The sequence below is a fragment of the Gopherus flavomarginatus genome, chromosome 8, assembly GCF_025201925.1.
Source record: "Gopherus flavomarginatus isolate rGopFla2 chromosome 8, rGopFla2.mat.asm, whole genome shotgun sequence".
NCBI classification, from domain to species: Eukaryota; Metazoa; Chordata; order Testudines; family Testudinidae; genus Gopherus; species Gopherus flavomarginatus.
Genome location: NC_066624.1, coordinates 84,293,867 through 84,314,559, shown reverse-complemented (window position 1 = coordinate 84,314,559; position 20,693 = coordinate 84,293,867). Strand labels below are relative to the sequence as shown.

At 43.0% G+C, this 20,693-nt stretch overlaps 1 protein-coding gene across 4 annotated transcripts in view; it reads left to right on the top strand.

The window, feature by feature from the left end:
* PLOD2 (procollagen-lysine,2-oxoglutarate 5-dioxygenase 2) overlaps positions 1–20,693 on the top strand; it is a 92,523-nt gene that overhangs the window by 35,247 nt on the left and 36,583 nt on the right. For 3 of the 4 annotated variants that reach the window (XM_050965901.1, XM_050965902.1, XM_050965903.1), the window contains exons 4-7: positions 11,146–11,309; positions 15,402–15,514; positions 17,989–18,052; positions 19,087–19,184. In XM_050965901.1, the coding sequence (XP_050821858.1) occupies positions 11,146–11,309; positions 15,402–15,514; positions 17,989–18,052; positions 19,087–19,184 (439 nt within the window). The remainder of the gene's footprint in view (positions 1–11,145; positions 11,310–15,401; positions 15,515–17,988; positions 18,053–19,086; positions 19,185–20,693) is intronic. The other variant, XM_050965904.1, reaches the window with a different exon arrangement.

The following is a 20,693-nucleotide window of genomic DNA, read 5'->3' as shown; positions in this document are numbered from 1 at the left end:
GAAAAACAGAGAAAACATGAACTGGAGATGGCAAAAGCTGGGCTGCCTGTGCCAGCCAACCCTAACAACCCGGCGCCAAATATTGCTCCACAGCACAGGAAATTTCCCACCTACAAGGCAGGTGATGACACCGAGGCCTTCTTGGAAAACTTTGAAAGAGCCTGTCTTGGGTACAGCATCCCCGAAGACCAGTACATGGTAGAATTAAGGCCACACCTCAGTGGACCTTTAGCAGAGGTGGCAGCTGAAATGCCTAAGCAGCAAATGAATGACTATAAACTTTTTCAAACCAAGGCCAGATACAGGATGGGGATAACCCCAGATCATGCCCGTCGGCGCTTCAGAACCCAAAAGTGGAAACCAGAGGTGTCATTTCCCAAACACGCCTACTACATTGCAAAAAACTATGAGGCCTGGCTAACAGGAAACAACATTCAAACCTTGGAAGAACTGAACCTCCTCATACAAATGGAGCAGTTCTTGGATGGTGTTCCTGAAGACATCACACGGTACATACAAGATGGAAACCCCAAGAATATCGCTGAGGCGGGGGAGATTGGAGCCAAATGGATGGAACTGGCAGAAAGCAAGAAAGCTACTGTCAAGGGGAACGATTACCCCAGGGGGCACACAGACCATAAACCCTACAACCGAGGACAGCCAAAGACCCCACATACCACCCAAGTAAAGCCACAGATACCCTACCCTTCCACCTCACCAGTCTCCAGTAACTCACCTCGGCCCAGTGACCCATCAGATGGAAGATGCTTTAACTGTAATGAACTGGGACATATCAAGGCCAAGTGTCCCAAGAACACCATGCGAGTGCAATTCATTACACCACCATCACACCAAAGATCCCCAGGCCCGGATGCCTCTCAAATACCCTTGGAGCGAAGGGAAAATTTGAGAGTGGGCGGAAAGAAGGTTACTGCGTGGAGAGACACGGGGGCACAAGTGTCAGCTATCCACCAATCCTTCGTTGACCCCAAATTCATCAACCCAAAGGCCAAAGTTACAATTTACCCCTTCATGTCACAAGCTGTAGACTTGCCTACAGCTCAACTGCCTGTCCAGTACAAAGGCTGGTCAGGAATGTGGACTTTTGCAGTCTATGACAATTATCCTATCCCCATGCTACTGGGGGAAGACTTGGCCAACCAGGTGAGGCGGGCCAAGAGAGTGGGAATGGTTACACGTAGCCAAACCAGGCAAGCTTCCAGACCCATTCCTGTTCCTGAACCGTCCACAGAGGCCCCGTCTGTGTTACCAGAGACCCAGACAGAGGTAGTGGACCCGGATTCCATGCCTACCACTGAAACAGCCACAGCATCTCCAGTCCCAGGCCCGGAACTGGAACAGCAACCAGCACCAGCAAGTGCAACTACATCTTCAAACTCAACGCCAGAGGGCGCCAGCGAGCCAAAACTGGCAGAAGCAACAGACAGCCATACCCAAAAGGCTCAGCCAGAGCCTGAAATACCCTCAGGTGCACCAGCGGAGAGCGGTTCACCAGCAACGGAAACAACCCCATCACCTACATCGCTTCCAGAGGGACCAAGCCCAAGTCCACAGTCTGAGGAAGAACTGGTGACCCCAGACTCAAGGGAACAGTTCCAGACTGAGCAGGAAGCGGATGACAGCCTTCAGAAAGCTTGGGCGGCGGCACGGAGCACCCCACCGCCTCTCAGCTCTTCTAATCGATCCCGGTTTGTTATAGACCAAGGACTTTTATACAAGGAAATTCTTTCTGGTGGACACCGGGAAGAATGGCAGCCGCAAAAACAGTTGGTGGTTCCAACTAAGTACCGGGGGAAGCTCTTAAGCTTAGCCCATGATCATCCCAGTGGCCATGCTGGGGTGAACAGAACCAAGGACCGGTTGGGGAAGTCGTTCCACTGGGAGGGGATGGGCAAGGACGTTGCCAAGTATGTCCAGTCTTGTGAGGTATGCCAAAGAGTGGGTAAGCCTCAAGACCAGGTCAAGGCCCCTCTCCAGCCACTCCCCATAATTGAGGTCCCATTTCAGCGAGTAGCTGTGGATATTCTGGGCCCTTTCCCAAAAAAGACGCCCAGAGGAAAGCAGTACGTACTGACTTGAGTGGACTTTGCTACCCGATGGCCAGAAGCAGTAGCTCTAGGCAACACCAGGGCTAACACTGTGTGCCTGGCCCTAACAGACATCTTTGCCAGGGTAGGTTGGCCCTCTGACATCCTTACAGATTCAGGGTCTAATTTCCTGGCAGGGACCATGGAAAAACTGTGGGAAACTCATGGGGTGAATCACTTGGTTGCCACCCCGTACCACCATCAAACCAATGGCCTGGTTGAAAGGTTCAATGGAACTTTGGGGGCCATGATACGAAAATTCATCAACGAATTCTCCAATAATTGGGACCTAGTGTTGCAGCAGTTGCTGTTTGCCTACAGGGCTGTACCACATCCCAGTTTAGGGTTTTCACCATTTGAACTTGTGTATGGTCACGAGGTTAAGGGGCCATTACAGTTGGTGAAGCAGCAATGGGAGGGGTTTACGCCTTCTCCAGGAACTAACATTCTGGACTTTGTAAGCAACCTACAAAGCACCCTCCAACACTCTTTAGCCCTTGCTAGAGAGAACCTAAAGGATGCTCAAGAAGAGCAAAAGGCCTGGTATGACAGACATGCCAGAGAACGTTCCTTCAAGGTAGGAGACCAGGTTATGGTCTTGAAGGCGCAACAGGCCCATAAGATGGAAGCATCATGGGAAGGGCCCTTCACGGTCCAAGAGCGCCTGGGAGCTGTAAACTACCTCATAGCATTTCCCAATTCCTCACTAAAGCCTAAAGTGTACCATGTTAATTCTCTCAAGCCTTTCTATTCCAGAGACTTACAGGTTTGTCAGTTTACAGTCCAGGGAGATGATGCTGAGTGGCCTGACGGTGTCTACTACGACGGGAAAAAAGACGGTGGCGTGGAAGAGGTGAACCTCTCAACCACCCTGGAACGTCTGCAGCGGCAACAAATCAAGGAGCTGTGCACTAGCTTCGCCCCATTGTTCTCAGCCACCCCAGGACGGACTGAACGGGCATACCACTCCATTGATACAGGTAATGCTCACCCAATCAGAACCCCACCCTACCGACTGTCTCCTCATGCCCAAGCTGCTATAGAACGGGAGATCCAGAACATGCTACAGATGGGTATAATCCGTTCATCTACCAGTGCATGGGCATCTCCAGTGGTTCTGGTACCCAAACCAGATGGGGAAATACGCTTTTGCGTGGACTACCGTAAGCTAAATGCTGTAACTCGTCCGGACAACTATCCAATGCCACGTACCGATGAGCTATTGGAAAAGTTGGGACGTGCCCAGTTCATCTCTACAGTAGACTTAACCAAGGGGTACTGGCAAGTACCGCTAGATGAACCTGCCAAGGAGAGGTCAGCATTCGTCACCCATGCGGGGGTGTATGAATTCAATGTCCTTCCTTTCGGCCTTCGAAATGCACCCGCCACCTTCCAGAGGCTGGTAGATGGTCTACTAGCTGGACTGGGAGAATTTGCAGTTGCCTACCTCGATGATGTGGCCATTTTTTCAGACTCCTGGCCCGAACACCTACTACACCTGGAAAAGGTCTTTGAGCGCATCAGGCAGGCAGGACTAACTGTTAAGGCCAAAAAGTGTCAAATAGGCCAAAACAGAGTGACTTACCTGGGGCACCAGGTGGGTCGAGGAACCATAAACCCCCTACAGGCCAAGGTAGATGCTATCCAAAATTGGCCTGTCCCACGGTCCAAGAAGCAGGTCCAATCCTTCTTAGGCTTGGCCGGATACTACAGGCGATTTGTACCCCACTACAGCCAAATCGCTGCCCCACTGACCGACCTGACCAAAAAGACCCAGCCAAATGCAGTTAAGTGGACTGATGAGTGTCAAAAGGCCTTTACCCAACTTAAGGCAACGCTCATGTCTGACCCTGTGCTCAGGGCCCCGGATTTTGACAAGCCATTCCTAGTAACCACAGATGCATCTGAGCGTGGTATAGGAGCAGTGCTCATGCAGGAAGCAACAGATCACAACTTCCATCCTGTCGTGTTTCTCAGCAAGAAACTGTCTGAGAGGGAAAGTCACTGGTCAGTCAGTGAAAAGGAATGCTATGCCATTGTGTACGCCCTGGAAAAGCTACGCCCATATGTTTGGGGACGGCGGTTCCAACTACAAACTGACCATGCTGCACTAAAGTGGCTTCATACTGCCAAGGGGAACAACAAAAAACTTCTTCGTTGGAGTTTAGCTCTCCAAGATTTTGATTTTGAAATTCAACACATCACAGGAGCTTCTAACAAAGTTGCTGATGCACTCTCCCGTGAGAGTTTCCCAGAATTCAGTAGTTAAAAAGTGTTCTTAAAATGTAGAAGTCTGTTAGTTATATACTTAGGGGTATATGTAAAGGTGCATGTGTTGTATTAATCTGTTTATTTTCAAGTTCTAGAAGGAAATTGCCACCAGTGAGCTTCCCCACTGTCTGCAATTTGGGGGGCGTGTCATAAACAGATAGCTAAGGGTTAATGTCTCTTTCACCTGAAGCACCTGACCAGAGGACCAATCAGGAAACCGGATTTTTTCAACTTTGGGTGGAGGGAATTGAGTGTCTTTGTCTTTGTTTTCTGGCTGCCTGCTTTCTCTGAGCTTTGGAGAAGTAGTTTCTTTTTTCTAGTCTTCTGTTTCCAAGTGTAAGGACAAAGAGATCAGATAGTAAGTTATATGGTTTCTTTTCTTTGGTATTTGCATGAATATAAGTGCTGGAGTGCTTTGATTTGTCTTCTTTTTGAATAAGGCTGTTTATTCAATATTCTTTTAAGCAATTAACCCTGTGTTGTATCATCTTAATACAGAGAGCACATTTGTATGTATTTTTCTTTCTTTTTATATAAAGCTTTCTTTTAAGACCTGTTGGAGTTTTTCTTTACTTCAGGGAAATTGAGTCTGTACTCACCAGGGAATTGGTGGGAGGAAGAAATCAAGGGGAGATTTGTGTGTTGGATCGCTATCCTGATTTTGCATTCCCTCTGGGGAAATAGGAAGGTACTTTTTGTTTCCAGGATTGGGAACAGAGAGGGAGATTCACTCTGTTTGGATTCACAGAGCTTGTGTCTGTGTATCTCTCCAGGAGCACCTGGAGGGGGGAAGGGAAAAAGGATTATTTCCCTTGGTTGTGAGACTCAAGGGATTTGGGTCTTGGGGTCCCCAGGGAAGGTTTTTCAGAGGGACCAGAGTGCCCCAAAACACTCTAATTTTTTGGGTGGTGGCAGCAGGTACCAGGTCCAAGCTGGTAGCTAAGCTTGGAGGTTTTCATGCTAACCCCCATATTTTGGACGCTAAGGTCCAAATCTGGGACTAAGGTTATGATACATTGGTACAAATCTCTAGTATAAAAGGGGAAGGCAAACAAGTGCAATTAGCCCTACTTCCAAGCAAAATAAGCTGTACCACTTCAAAGAGTATCTTATTTTTTGTTTTGCTGGCTATACTGGGTGTTGGTACAGCTACACCATGGTCACTGACTGCTTTACCTGATTAGCAGGGGCAGCTGTATGTATTTTGCTGCTCCAGGCACAACAGGCACTCAGCTTTTGGCAGCACACCTGCGGGAGGTCTGCTGGTAATGTGCATTCGGTGGCAGGCCTGTGGGAAGTCCGCCGATGCCGTGGCTTCAGTGGTAATTTGGCGGCAGGGACGCCAAAGGCGCGAGACTGGCAGACCTCCTGCAGGCACGTTGCCAAAAGCCGCCTGCCTGCTGCCCTCACGGCGACCATCAGGTTGCTCCCGCCCCGTGGCTTGCCGCTCCAGGCACGTAATTGGAGCGCTGGTGCCTGAAGCCACCCCTGCTGATTAGAGGAGGCCTCAGAGGAATTGAGCCTTGTCAGGTGACAGGGATATGTAATTTAGAAATGCACATTGGCAGGAATAATTTGAACTACACATAAACATTGCTTATTGTAAAATTAACTGTAACCTTTTGGGAAAGAGACTTGGGCATCATTGTTGTCAGCTCAATGAAAACTTCTGCTCAATAAGCAATAGCAGACAAAACAAAATATTAAGATGTGTAAAGAATGGGATAAAAAATATTATAATACTCAATGGTATGTATGGTACGTCTACACTACGGGATTATTCTGATTTTACATAAACCGGTTTTATAAAACAGATTGTATAAAATTGAGTGCACGTGGCCACACTAAGCACATTAATTCGATGGTGTGCGTCCATGGTCCGAGGCTAGCGTCGATTTCCGGAGCGTTGCACTGTGGATAGCTATTCCATAGCTATCCCATAGATCCTGCAGTCTCCTGCGCCCCTTAGAATTCTGGGTTGAGAGCCCAGTGGCTGATGGGGCAAAAATCATTGTCGCGGGTGGTTCTGGGTAAATGTCGTCCGTTATTCCTTCCTCCGGGAAAGCAACGGCAGGCAATCATTTTGCGCCCTTTTTCCCTGGATTGCCCTGGCAGACGCCATAGCACGGCAAACGTGGAGCCCGTTCAGCCTCTTTTTTTTTTTTTTTTTTTATACAGTCATCATATGTGTACTGGATGCCACGGACAGAGGCGATTCTCCAGCGCTACACAGCAGCATTCATTTGCTTTTGCATGATAGCAGAGACAGTTATCAGTCGTTCTGTACAGTCTGCTGCCGGTGTAAATTGGCAATGAGATGATGGTTATCTGTCCTTCTGTGCTGTCTGCTGCTATCATGGGTATCCCTGGCTGAGATCGGCCGGGGGGCACAAAGGCAAAACTGGGAATGACTCCCTGAGTCAATCCCTCCTTTATGGTTTCTAAAAATAGTCCTGCCTAGAATATGGGGCAAGTGTACTAGAGAACCAGTGTATCAGAGAGCACAGCTGCTCCATTTCAGATTCCGCAGAAATGATGAGCTACATGCCATTCACTGGGAGTGCCTCTGCAACAACCCCACCCATTGCTTCCCTGCTCCCCCAACCTACCCCCCCATTTGGGTCATGAAGTTATAAAGAATGCAGGAATAAGAAACAATGACTTGTTAGTGAGATAAAATGAGAGGGAGGCAGCCTCCCGGTGCTATGACAGTCCAGGCAGGACATTAAGCGGTGCGAGGGAGAGAAGCCCAGCATGCCGCTGCTATGATACTCCAGGCAGGACAGAATCTTTTCTTTACACATGAAAGGGAGGGGGCTGATGGAGCTCAGCCCCCAGTTGCGATGATGACTGTTATCAGCTGTTCTGTACCATCTACCGAGAATCATTCCTATTTTCACCCAGGTGCCCCCGGCCAGCCTCACCTGAAGCCAGCCAGGAGCACTCACGGGTTGATAATAAGGACGGTTACCAGTCCTACTGCACCGTCTGCCACCAGGCAGGGGAGAGGAGTGGATACTGCTCTTCACTGCTGCAGCATTGTGTCTACCAGCAGCATTCAGTAGACATAGGGTGACATTGAAAGAAGTCAAGAAACTATTTCTTTCCCTTTTCTTTCACGGGGGGACCGGGGGGAGTAAATGGACGATCTATTCCCTGAACCACGCTGGACAATGTGTTTGAACCTACAGGCATTGGGAGCTCAGCCAAGAATGCAAATACTTTTTGGAGACTGCTGTGGACTGTGGGATAGCTGGAGTACTAAGTACCCCCTCCCTCCCTCCATGAGCATCCATCCGAGTCTCTGGCTTCCCATTACGCTTGTCACGCAGCACTGTGTAGCCTGGAGATTTTTTTTTTCAAACGCTTTGGCATTACATCTTCTGTAACGGAGCTTTGGTAGAACAGATTTGTTTCCCCATACAGCGATCAGATCCAGTATCTCCCGTATGGTCCATGCTGGAGCTCTTTTTGGATTTGGGACTGCATTGCCACCCATGCTGCTCAGAGCTCCATGCTGGGCAAACAGGAAATGAAAATCAAAATTTAGCGGGGCTTTTCCTGTTTACCTGGCCACTGCATCAGAGTTCAGATTGCTGTCCAGAGCGGTCACAGTGGTGCACTGTGAGATACTGCCCGGAGGCCAATACCGTCGATTTGCGGCCACACTAACCCTCATCTGATATGGTAATACCGATTTTAGCGCTACTCCTCTCGTCGGAGAGGAGTACAAAATCGATTTAAAGAGCCCTTTATAGCGATATAAAGGGCCTCGTATTGTGGACGGGTACAGCGTTAAAATCAGTTTAACGCTGCTAAAATGGGTTTAAACGCGTAGTGTAGACCAAGCCTCTGTCTTTTTTGAGCTGGAATACAGTTTAGTTTTGCTCAACCAACCTCCAAAAAGTTTTATAGCAGGAAAATGGTGCTCAGAGTTGAGATTAATATTACTGGAAGTAGAAAGATTTCATTATGGAGATGGAATGAAACACTGGAGCTGTTTAGTTTAGAGGTGATGGAGAAGAAGGGATATGTTTGTATAATACCAAATGATGAGTGAGAGAAGTTAAATGCAGAGTTTCTGTTTACTAGTTTTCATAGTACAAGAACATAATGAAATTGAAAGGTAACAATCTTCAAACTGAGAAGTGTTTCCCCTCTTCCCCACTCGGCCCTCCAATGTACCATAAACTTATGATGCTCACTGCTACTAGATATCACTGAGACCCAGAGCTTAGCAGGATTCAAGGACTGGACGTTCTCATTGGTAAAGAGAACATCCACAATAAGGTTAGACAGTGGCAGTGGGAGAGGGGGATTACAAGCAACAAAAGACTTTCTCTTTCATAGCCATCCAGTAACTGACCGAATTTAGGAAGAAACTTCTCCTATGGGCGAGTAGGTCAAACTGGCCTGTTAAAGGGTTTCTTTCCCCTTCCTCAAACATCTAGTGTGGCCGTGCTAGGAGACAGGCTTCTGGACAAGATGGACTGCTGATTTAATCCAACTGGCAGTTATTTCCTATGCTCCTATTAATTTGGTTTCTTTTTTTGAAGTAAGCGACTAGATTGCATAGTGAAAAACTCATAGATCAAGACTCATAGACCACAGGTCATATAACTGTGCTATGTAACATATATTCATCGTATGAATTCCATATGTAATTGCTTTAAATTCAAACCTCTGTAATTGTCACTAAGGAAGGCAGGCTTCCTAGCCTCCCACTTACTGACTGGAATAGCACCTAAAGTATGCATAAACAAGGGAGCTAGTCATTAGAAGTAGACAGTATTTCATTATATTAGAGTGAAGGTGGTTTAGGATTAAATGAATTAGGATCCACAAATACTTGACAAAAGTATGCTTCATTTGCTGCATTCCTGTTGTAATAATGTTACCTGATACAAGTAATCACAATGATTTATTCTCCATCTTGTTCCTGGAAGTGTGAAGGATGTATAGATTTCCACAGTGAAGAGAAAGCAGGGGGGTTGTTCTATTCTGCATTCTTATAGCTCAATGTCTCGCCCCCCGCCCCCGCTGCCCTCCTCCCAAGAACTGATAATGCCCAATTCTCACAGGCCCCCAGTGAGGTATAGAAAGATGCTGAAAGAACTCCATTTTCTGGTGAGGAGGCTACCAGGCTACCAAATATGTACAAAGAGGTAGGTGTTAGCTGTAGAAACTAAATCCAGGTCTTTAGAGTTTCAGGCAGAGGTCTAACTGACTATTGTGAAGTGCAGCCCCATCAAATCATTCAGCACTTATATCATGGTTCTGCTCTCTGTGAAAAAGACCTAATAGTTTTTGCACATACATAATGTTTATTCATCTGTTGGTATCATATTGCAAGGTGGGCAAACGTGCAACCCCGTTTTACAGTTTTACCGGTGACTTTATTTGAAACACTTTTTCTGAGCAGCTCTTTGATCTCTAGTAGACAAGATCTGTAATGTTGGACAAACTAAGTTTTGTTCCCAGCTGTCTGCAAACATCCTCTGACTTTTTGGCCTGGTCATTTTAAGTCTGTCTCCCTGTTATTATGCTTTCCTAGAGTTATGGAGCGTGAGCAGCTTTAAGTACTTAATGTCTCTTGAAATTTAGGGCCTCAACCTTTTTGTCTGTTGCTCCCACCTGAAATATGAATTCTATTTAACTCTCACTCTCGGAGGTGTATACTGGAGGGCTTTGATGAATAAGGATGTGAAGTTAGAGAACTGTGAAGGCCAGTGGGTAGAAGAGGTGCGACTAGAACTCAGGTCATCTGGACTCCAAGCTTTGTCTGTTATCATCTAAGATAAGGGGCTGTATTTGTGTGGAATTCAATAAGAAGAGGATCCCATTTATCGGATCCTCTGTTTTCCTGAAACCTTTGAAAAGTGCGTAGCTAAGTTAGGGTGTGTGCGTTCATGGGTTTCTCTAAGTTTAAAACTGTTTAAAACATGTGCTACTGCACATGCTTAGTATGTCACCCCATCAAATCAAAACCAGTTGCTTTCTGAAACAAGACCACTCACTGCTTTACAGCAAGGGCCATTTTATGCCAGATTTCAACCCCAATCTATTTCAGTTGTTGAGCCCCTACCCAATAAATAATTTTTTTAAAAAAAAAAGTTGTTTTACAATGGAAAAAGTATTTTCTTATTCTTCTCTTAATTAGAACTCCTTAAACTAAAAAAAAAAAAAAACCAACCAAAAAACCCCCCCTCCAAGTTAGAGGGAAAGCCTTAGAAATTTCAGCCAAAAAAGCAGCAGAGAGTCCTGTGGCACCTTATAGACTAACAGACATTTTGGAGCATGAGCTTTCATGGGTGAATACCCACTTCGTCAGATGCGCATCTGACAAAGTGGGTATTCACCCACGAAAGCTCATGCTCCAAAATGTCTGTTAGTCTATAAGGTGCCACAGGACTCTTTGCTGCTTTTACAGGTCCAGACTAACACGGCTACCCCTCTGATGCCAGCCAAAAAAGTGAAACACAAAATTTTCTGAATATAAGTGATCAGGGAAGGGATACATACATGTAGAGTGGTTAAGATACTGATTGGTCATATTTTGGTAAGAGAGAGGATCTGTAGATGGTGTTAACTTAAAGTATGGCATAATATGCCATGTTTCTGAATGAAACAGTTGCATCAAAATTAAGAGACCACTCTCTGGTTTAACTCTGCACGGTTTTAAGTCTGAATAAGCCAAAACTTTTCCGGTTTGAATTTTCTTCTTTAAAATCAGAGCTGTCTAACAGGTATCTTTCTATTACTGTAGCTATGATGTTATCTTTGCCGGTGGCCCTGAAGAGATACTAAAGAAGTTCCAGCAAGCTAACCATAAAGTAGTATTTGCAGCAGATGGACTAATATGGCCCGATAAAAGATTAGCAGACAAGTATCCCGTTGTCCGGAGTGGAAAAAGATTCCTTAATTCAGGAGGTAGGTATGACTGTTAAAGGTTGATTAAGGTTAGCTGTTCTGTTGTTCTCATAGGGGATGTGTGCATGGGTGCTGGGCAATTCACCTAAAGTGCTAGTTTCCTAAATTCATGTTTGGGCACCTAAATGACCCTTAGAGGAAAATTTTTTGTTAACTCCTGTGACTGAGAGTCACCTTCTTCCTCTCTGCTTCCAGCATAAAGGAGTCTTTCTTCATACTTACCTGGGTGTCAGCCTCCTAACACCACCCGCCTGTTAGCAACTCATGAACTCTCCTCCCAAGTCCCTTTTGAAGTGGTCGCCTCATATGAGCTACTCACAGAACTACCAGGTCCGCTGTTCCCAAAGAAACAGAACTCATCAGCTTGTAAGATTCAGCTCAGAATCAGCACTTCAATAAACTTATTCTTGTTTTCACTATAAATATATTATCAAAGATTCAAGTGATAGTAAAATTTTGGAAACGAATGGTTACATATAAAACAATCATAACATGCTTTCTAGAGTCTAAACTTAACTAACAGGTTAACCATTTGTCTAAATAAGTTTATCTCGCCCAAAGTCCTTTGCGGTGTTTTCAACTGAGGCTCACTGAGATCCCATTGTCATGAGTGTAAACATACTGTCCATTTACTTCCTGTGTGTAGGATGGGCAGGGAGGGGGATGTTGTCATTGCTTTGTTGTTATACCCTCAAAGTTCCTTGTCTTTGCTCATAGACCAGGTAACCACCTGAGGCTTGCTTTTTTAAAATTTTTTTTTCTTGCGTGCTGCTTCTATGTTGACTTTGTGTGTAAGTGAGCATCCATTGTGTTAGCTTATACTACTTAATTCATATACTGTAAGAGGGATATACATTTCTTACCTCCTGGCAGGAGGAAAACCCTTTTTTTCATCTTTGCTGGTAACTAATACCTTGATACAGACTTTAAAAAAAACATGTGGAGGTCTTGTGCTGCCAATACTGAATTTGTAAATGCTATAGATGATCATTTCCTAACTCAAAAAGTGTTATGGCCAACATGGGGGTTGATTTAATATACTTAGATTTCTGAAAGGCATTTCACTTGGTACACTCAACGTTTTGACTAAAAAACTAGAACGATATAAAATTAACGTGGCACACACTAAATGGATTAAAAACTGGTTGACTGTAACTGTAAACAGGGCATCATCATTCTGTGGGTATGTTTACAGTAGTGTCCCAGAGGGATCGGTTCTTGACTCTGTTGTTTAACATTTTTATCAATGACCTGGAAGAAAACATAAAATCATCACTGATAAAGTTTTCGGATGACACAACTTGGGGAAATAATGAGGAGGACAAGTCACTGATTCAGAGTGATCTGGATCATTTGGTAAACTAGGTGCAAGCAAACACTGTGTGTTTTAATATGGCTAAATGTACATGTATACATCTAGGAACAAAGAATATAGGGCATACTTGCAGGGTGAGGGACTCTGTCCTGGGAAGCAGTGACTCTGTAAAGGGTTTGGGTGTCCTGGTGGATAATAAGTTGAACATGAGCTCCCAATGTGATGCCATGGCCAAAAATGCTATTGCAATCCTGGGATGCATAAACAGAGGACTCTTGAATAGGTGTAGAGAAGTTTTGTTTCCTCTTTATTTGGACTGCTGGAATACCATGTCCAGTTCTGGTGGAATTCACAATTCAAGAAGGTTGTTGATAAATTGGAGAGGATGCAGAGAAGAGCCACAAGAATGATTAAAAGATGAGAAAACCTGCCTTATAATGATACATAGATTGAGCTCTTTGAATCTAACATAACAAAGAGAAAGTTTAAGAGGTAACTTGATTCCAGTCTATAAGTATCTGCATGGCGAGCAAATAGTAAATAACAGGATCTTCAATCTAGCAGAGGTGTTGTGACAGGCACTATTAGTAGCACCCTGGTTTCTGAGGTTGCTACAGCACTGGAAAGAACGCGGGCTTAACTGAAGCCAATTAATCAATTTTTGTTGAGGGTTACTAACACTTGGGTGGGAATTTCTGGCCTAATGGGGCAGTTGGCTCAGTGATTGGGAGGATATAAGAGAGAGGAACAGGAAGCAGGGAGAAAGCATAGAGGGTGAGCTGGGGTTGAGCACAGAAGGCTATGTGGAAGCTGTCTCTTGCTGTAAGCCTGCAGTACAATGTTATACGTTGTAAGGCAAGAATAAATATGTGGTGAAAGGGCAACTACCTGGTATGGTCTCCCAGTCATAAAAGACACATGAACTGGCCAGGCAGAGTACACTGGATAGCAACTGAGGACAGGTATACCCAGGACAAGTATAACACAATTCAGTGGTTGGAAGCTGAAGCTAGACAAATTCAGACTGGAAATAAAGTGTAAATTTTTGACAGTGAGGATATCTGTCCATTGAAACAATTTACCAAGATTTGTGGTGGATTTTCCATCACTCACCATTTTTAAATCAGTACTCTAGGAATTATTTTTAGGGGGCCTGTTATACAGGAGGTCAGACTAGATCACAATGGTCCCCATCTGGCCCTGGAATCTATGAATCAATTAATCTATGAATTTTCATAGTATATATAAGTAACTCCTTACATAGTATCGGTATGCATTTTTCACAGTGGTATCAATGACCAGTATGACACTGGCTTTCATTTGAGATCTCTCATGACATTCTGTTGAGAACTTAGGATGCACACACCAGACTCGTGAGATTTCTATAACCCTTTGTCAGTTGGCATTGAGAGCTTCTTGGGTCACAACACTTTCTGTAATAGTATCCTCTGTTTTCTTTTGAAGGAAGGTGCATGAAGATGTGTGCTAATTTGTAAAGTGGGAAGGAGGGTTATGGATTGAGAGAGCTAAAATATTCATTTAGCAAAAACATTGCTTGCATAAACTCCGGCTCTGGAGCTGCCAGGATACAGTTTCTTCTTGATGATTTTTCCCTGATGGCTGCCCTGTTTGTGCTAGAGATTCTATTTATTTAAAAAAACAAACAAACAAAAAACAGCAATCAAATCTTTAGACTTTTTTGTTTTTGCAAAGATGATCTACAAAATGTAAACCAAGTGTAACTGAGGCCTGGTCTACACTTTAAAATTAGATCGACTAATGTCGCTATGGGCTGTGAAAATTTTTCACCCTGAGCCCCATAGTTAAATCAGCCTAAACCCTGGTGGTGGTCTCCCTACCACCTCTCAGAGAAGTACATTAACTACATCAAGGGAAAGAATCTTTCCCTCAATGTAGGAAGCATCTGCCTTATAGCTCAACAGCATCACAGCTGCAACAGCATAGCTTTGCTGCTGCAGCAGCTGTTCTGTAGACACAGCCTTAGAAGGTAATGTCCTTCTAAGTCTACAGGCAGCCTGAAGCAATAGCTCTGAGAGAATTGTGACCTACTGCTATTGATTTCAGTGAAGTGCTAACTCTGAAGCCTAGCTATTGTCACTTAAATGTCTGCATGGTTAACCATGATGTAAGCAGTCAAGAAGGGAATATGTTCACTATAAAAAATCTGTGCAATCTGTTGCGCATGGCATCTCATTTTGGGCTCCTCTTGGACTCATAAGTGGGTGGAGCTTCATGGGCACAGCTTTTGAGAGTTAATGCCATTTTTCCCCATGTAACCTAGCCCCTGCTTTATTTCTTTTTTTTGTCTTTGAAATAAATCTAATGTGTAACAAGTTTCAGCTGAATTTCCTGTACTGTTGTGGCATATTGGATTATACTTTCCTGCCGGCAAGGAGAGACTGACCACACTAAGGCTTAGCTTTCAGCCGTTTTCCACAGCTGGATCACTTTTCTTTGCAACAGTCATAGCCTCAGACCCAGCTCGGAACTTTTCTTCCAGTTATCTAAAACAGATCCCAGAATCCTCCATGTTTTCTTAAAATACCATTATAAGGAAAACTAACTAAACAGGTGAAAGCTATTCAAAATGTGTATTATGAAGACATCTTTGGAGATGTAGTTTTGGCTAGAAATTGATTATTTTCTCTTGTCTCCTCCTGCTAGCAGAGAAAGGTTACTCTGCCATCTGACATGCAATGGAATGATCAGAAAGATAGTTTTCAAGTAGAAATAAATTCTCTTGTGTGATATTGCAGGATTTATTGGTTATGCTCCCTATATAAACCAAATGGTACAGCAATGGAACCTGCAGGATAATGATGATGACCAGCTGTTTTATACCAAAATCTATATTGACCCATTGCAGAGGGTATGTAGTGACTCATTTTTTCCTTAATAGTAGTTCTTACCACTTGAAATAACTTGCTGTTTCAATTATAGTGTCAGAAGGCTGCTACAAACTTGCTAAGAGTGGAAAAAAAAATTCCTGTGATTAGCTGTGAATGCCGTAGTGCAGTGTTTCCCAAACCTGGGACGCGGCTTGTGTAGGGAAAGCCCCTGGCAGGCTGGGCTGGTTTGTTTACCTGCCACGTCCACAGGTCCAGCCGATTGTGGCTCCCACTGGCTGCCGCTTCCAGCAGCCCCTATTGGCCTGGAGCAGCGAACCGTCGCTAGTGGGAGCTGTGATCGGCTGAACCTGCAGACACGGGAGGTAAACAAACCAGCCTGACCCACCAGGGGCTTTCCCTACGCAAGTGGCCATCCCAAGTTTGGGAAACACTACTGTAGTGCAAAGATGGTTGCTATACCACAGGGACTGTCAGCCTAGAGCAGGGGTTCTCAAACTGGGGGTCAGGACCCCTCAGGGGGTTGAGAGTTTATTACATGGGGTGTCGAGCTGTCAGCCTCCACCCAAACCCTGTTTTGCTTCCAGCATTTATAATGGTATTATAAATTAAAAACACTTTAAATATATTTAAGGGGAGATTGCACTCAGAGGCTTCCTATGTGAAAGAGGTCACCAGTACAAAAGTTTGAGAGCCACTGGCCTAGAGGGTCACGAGTAAAGTTCAGGAGGATCATGCTTCAGAGTATTGTTTCAGGCTGTCTGCAGATCCTGGCAGACATCACTGTACTGCTTTAAACTCTCTGAGAGATGTGATCAGCTCCATTAATCTCAGTAAAGGCTGTGTGGACTCTGCAGGTACCTCTTGCTCTCCAACTTTCCACCCAAAGGGGGAATTAATCAGATAACAGCCTGGATTCTCCATGTGGGAAGAATTATGGAATGGTTCCCCCATCCATTTCATATTGCTAAATGGGAGCTCCAATTAAGTCCCAGGAAATGATGAGATAACAGGGTGGTCCTAGTATGGCAAGAGAGGTCCCAGCATGGAAGAGTTTGGGAACCAGAAGGTCATGCTTCAGAAGTAATTTTGAATTTATAACATGGGATAAAGGGAATGTCTTACTGAGAGGTGAAGTCTTTTGAAATGTATATAAAATCAAACAGTAGTTTGTGAAATCAAGTCACAAAATGTGTAAGGAGAGCCCAAATGAAGTACTGTAATTCAAAGCTGAATATAAACCTTTTCTGTTTGAAGTGTATATGCCTAGATCAACATTTTTAATTTGATATAGGCAAATCTGTAATTAGAAATATAACTCATACCCGGAGTTTAAGAGGTAGTTAATCAGAGCTGCAGCACAGAATTCCTATTTGATCCTTGCTAAAAGATGCTTTCACTACAACGAAATACTTCAAAAATATTTTCAGATCACCTTTTAGGCCTGATACTGAATTCTTTGTGCACCCTGAATTCCACTGAAGCTAAGGAGAGTTTGGAGTGTTCAATGAATACAGAAACAAGCCCTAATTATTTTCTAGGGGCAGAGTAGAAACTTCAGTTCTAGTAGAGCTGTGTATATTAGAGCCACTGATACTATATTATATCAAGAAGCTTAGTTTTAACTTTTATATTTGAAGAAATATGCTTTATGTTGTGTGTTTTTAAAAATGTTAATCCTGTTGGGCTATGACTTCTTTAGTCTATTTTTTTAGAGAGAGGACATGGCGGAAGACTTCTCTCTAGCTTATATTGACAAACTGATTCCTTTGGAAAGTCATGACCTCCATTTGCTGAGCTTACATAATTTCAAGCAAACTCGTCTCTGATGTATAGGGCCCTACCAAATTCACAGCCATGATAAATGCGTCCTGGACCATGAAATCTAGCTTCCCTCCCACGAAATCTCATCTTTTGTGTACTATACAATATACTTACTATACAGATTTCATAGGGGAGACCAGCATTTCTCAAACTGGGGGTCCTGACCCAAAGGGAATTGCAGGGGGTCGGAAGGCTATTTTAGGAAGGTTGCGGTGTTGCCACTCTTATTTCTGTGCTGCCTTTACGATTCCTTCCCACCCTCACAACTCCTTTTTGGGTCAGGACTCCTACAATTACAAAACCATGAAACTTCAGATTTAAATATCTGAAGTCATGAAATTTACGATTTTTAAAGCTTATGACTGTGAAATTGACCAAAATGGACTGTGAATTTGATAGGGCCCTACTTATGTATTAGATCAATTTAAACAATTTTCTGATGAATCAGATATTCTGGAGGGAATACATGTGCAAATAACTGTCAGCTGTAAAGCTAAATGAGACTCTGAAAAAGAAGAATATTTAAAGATTAAAAACTTGCAATTAGATCCCCAAAACAGATGAAACATAAAAACCCTGTAACTTTAACTGGTTAATATCTGTCAATACGTTTAAACATGTGCCATGCTAACATTTATAACACCTCAATGTCTTTGCTGTTTTTAATGTTTAGGCGCGTATTAACATTACTTTGGACCACAAGTGCAGAATTTTCCAGACCTTGAATGGAGCTGTTGGTATGTGTATTAGCACATGTATTGATTGGCCTGTACTGCATATGTCTGCCATTAATATCCTCTTTGTTTGCTTTTTAAAGTGAAAATAGTTCTCCCTTATTTTAAATAAATAAATTATACATGTATGAAAGAGATTACTCCATGATGAACACATTAGTAAGATTATCATGTCTCAGATCTGATATGTACAATATCAACTGATTTTTATGTATCACTAGCAAAAAATTTGATTTAAATAGTTTTGATATATCTAAAATTAGGTTTAACTTCATAATCACTGTTAGACAAGACTGACCTTTCCATCCTTCTATAGCTAAATTTAATTAGGGCTTGCAAAGTACATATGGTATGTAAATCATATATTCATTAGAGATCACTCTATTAGCAAGGCATATAATGGAATAGGCTAGCTTTAATTTTGAATTTCCTTACATTGACTGGATTGTCATAATTTTAGTTGGAAATCCTTTTTATGTATGCATGAACTTCCTTCCTTACCTCCACCTTTGACCTTCAACTGTAGAACATCTCAATTGAATTCCTTTGTAAATGGGAAGTTAAAGTTATGCTATTTTATAAGCTCTAAGCAAAGCTTCTTAAAACATGTGAAGGATGTAGAGCATAAAAACCTCTGAAGTTCCCTTTGGACCTTATCCTTCACATCTAATTTACCTATGAAGTGCTTAAAGACTAAGGTAATAAGAGAGTCCATAAGATAAGTAGTGTAAATAAATTAATACTTATATGCCATTTTTCATCCATAGACCTCAAAGCATTTATCAAGGAGATCAGTATCTTATCTCAGTTTTACAGATGGGAAACTGAGGCATAAGGCAGAAAGGCACTTGCCCTCACTCACCCAGCAAAAGAGTGGCAGAGCCAAGAATTGAACATAGGGCACGGGACTAGAGCCAGACTACTTACAATACCAGAATAAATTTAAAGTCTGTTAATTGTGACACAGCACCGATCGCTTGAGCATCCTCCAATTAACTATTTTCATTTGTATTGTTAACATGCTGGTTAATGTGCAGACGAAGTTCTTCTGAAATTTGAAGAAGGAAGAGCAAGAGCTAGGAATTCAGTGTATGAGACGCTGCCTGTCACTCTGCATGGAAATGGCCCCACGAAAGTAAGTGACAGTCACTTTTTCAGCTTTTATCAAGGACTAGTTTTAATAAGACAACAAAAGAAACTGAAGTAAACTTTCAGCTAGCACCAGGAAATCAGGTGCTCACTTCCCGATTAAAGTTAATAAGTGTCACATGGCTAAAGTTTGTGCTGATCACATACTCCTCAGCCTGTTATTTCATTGCCACTATATTGATAACAAGTTACAGCAACTGCTCACTCTTTGCTTAGCAAACTTGATTGCAGCTCTGGATTTCAGAAGCTGATGCTTTCATGGAACTATCATTGCTGAACAGCAAGTGGAGAACTTTTGATTTTATTCATACTCATAGTAGGTGATTTATGCATAGCGGAGCTTTTTGCAAATGAAGTATGTAGAGGCTTTGGGGGGAAGAAGTCTCAGGCAGGGCACAGAAGTGGAGTATAACACCTCAAGGCTGCAACTCCTGCCAACACTACTCATTTTAAAATCCAAGCTACTACTGACTTAACTTTTCCCTCCTAGCATTTCATCTTTTAAAATCTCCTATATTAGGTGCTGTAAACTATGGTTGACTTATAATTCTAAAATACATACTGTACATGGCTGATATTTCTTCCATATGGCTTCCATTTACAAGGATTAATGTTTGCATGTATCCTTCCAGTCTGCAGTACACATAAACTGTACTACTAATTTTTCCATGAATTTTAACCTACAGACCATACCAAAGCTAGTAATTGAAAAGATCAGTTCTAGGGTGTTATAGGCTGCAATGTAATCTAGAACATATTTGAGACCTCATTTTCTAACACTTCTTTGTGGGTTCTGGGAATGGTTTCAGTAGATAAGTTTTTTCCATACTTGGCCTAATATTTACTTGATTCTGTTTGGCACTCATTAGTACCTCTACTTAACTGTCAACACTCAAATACAGTTGTATTCTCATATGTGCAACAAGTGGATTGGGTGAAGCCTAATTCCCAAAATATTCTATGTTAAGTAAAACTTCTTTCCTGCTTATAGTCACACAACAGTTTAACCCACTTCTGTCGTGGTGCAAAAGCATTTGAGGATTTTAGTTTGAAAACCTACAAAAGCAGGGGAAAAAAATCCTACTATGAGTTTCTCTGAACCATTTTGTCATAGTTTGATTGTGCCCTTCTGTGGCAATAGAGCTTAAGCAGAGATATATAAATGTGATGAACAGGTTAGAAAAATATTTAAACGTTCACCAGCTGGGGAATGGCCATGCATTGAAATAATCTCCAAAATTAAAATACTTAATATTTGCAAGAAACTTCTATTTTATACATGCTCTGTTTGAACTCAGTAGGATTTAGTGGATTACTTTTTGATCTAAAAGGTAGAAACAAAATTATAGCAAGAATGTAAAGTGTTCTTTACACATTTTTCCTTAGTGTAGTTATCTTTGTATTGGTGTCATATTTTATTTGGCTTAGCATGCTTACAGATTTATTTTTAGGTATCTAAAAGTCTGGTAACGCTTTATTTTTTGTCTGACTTGGA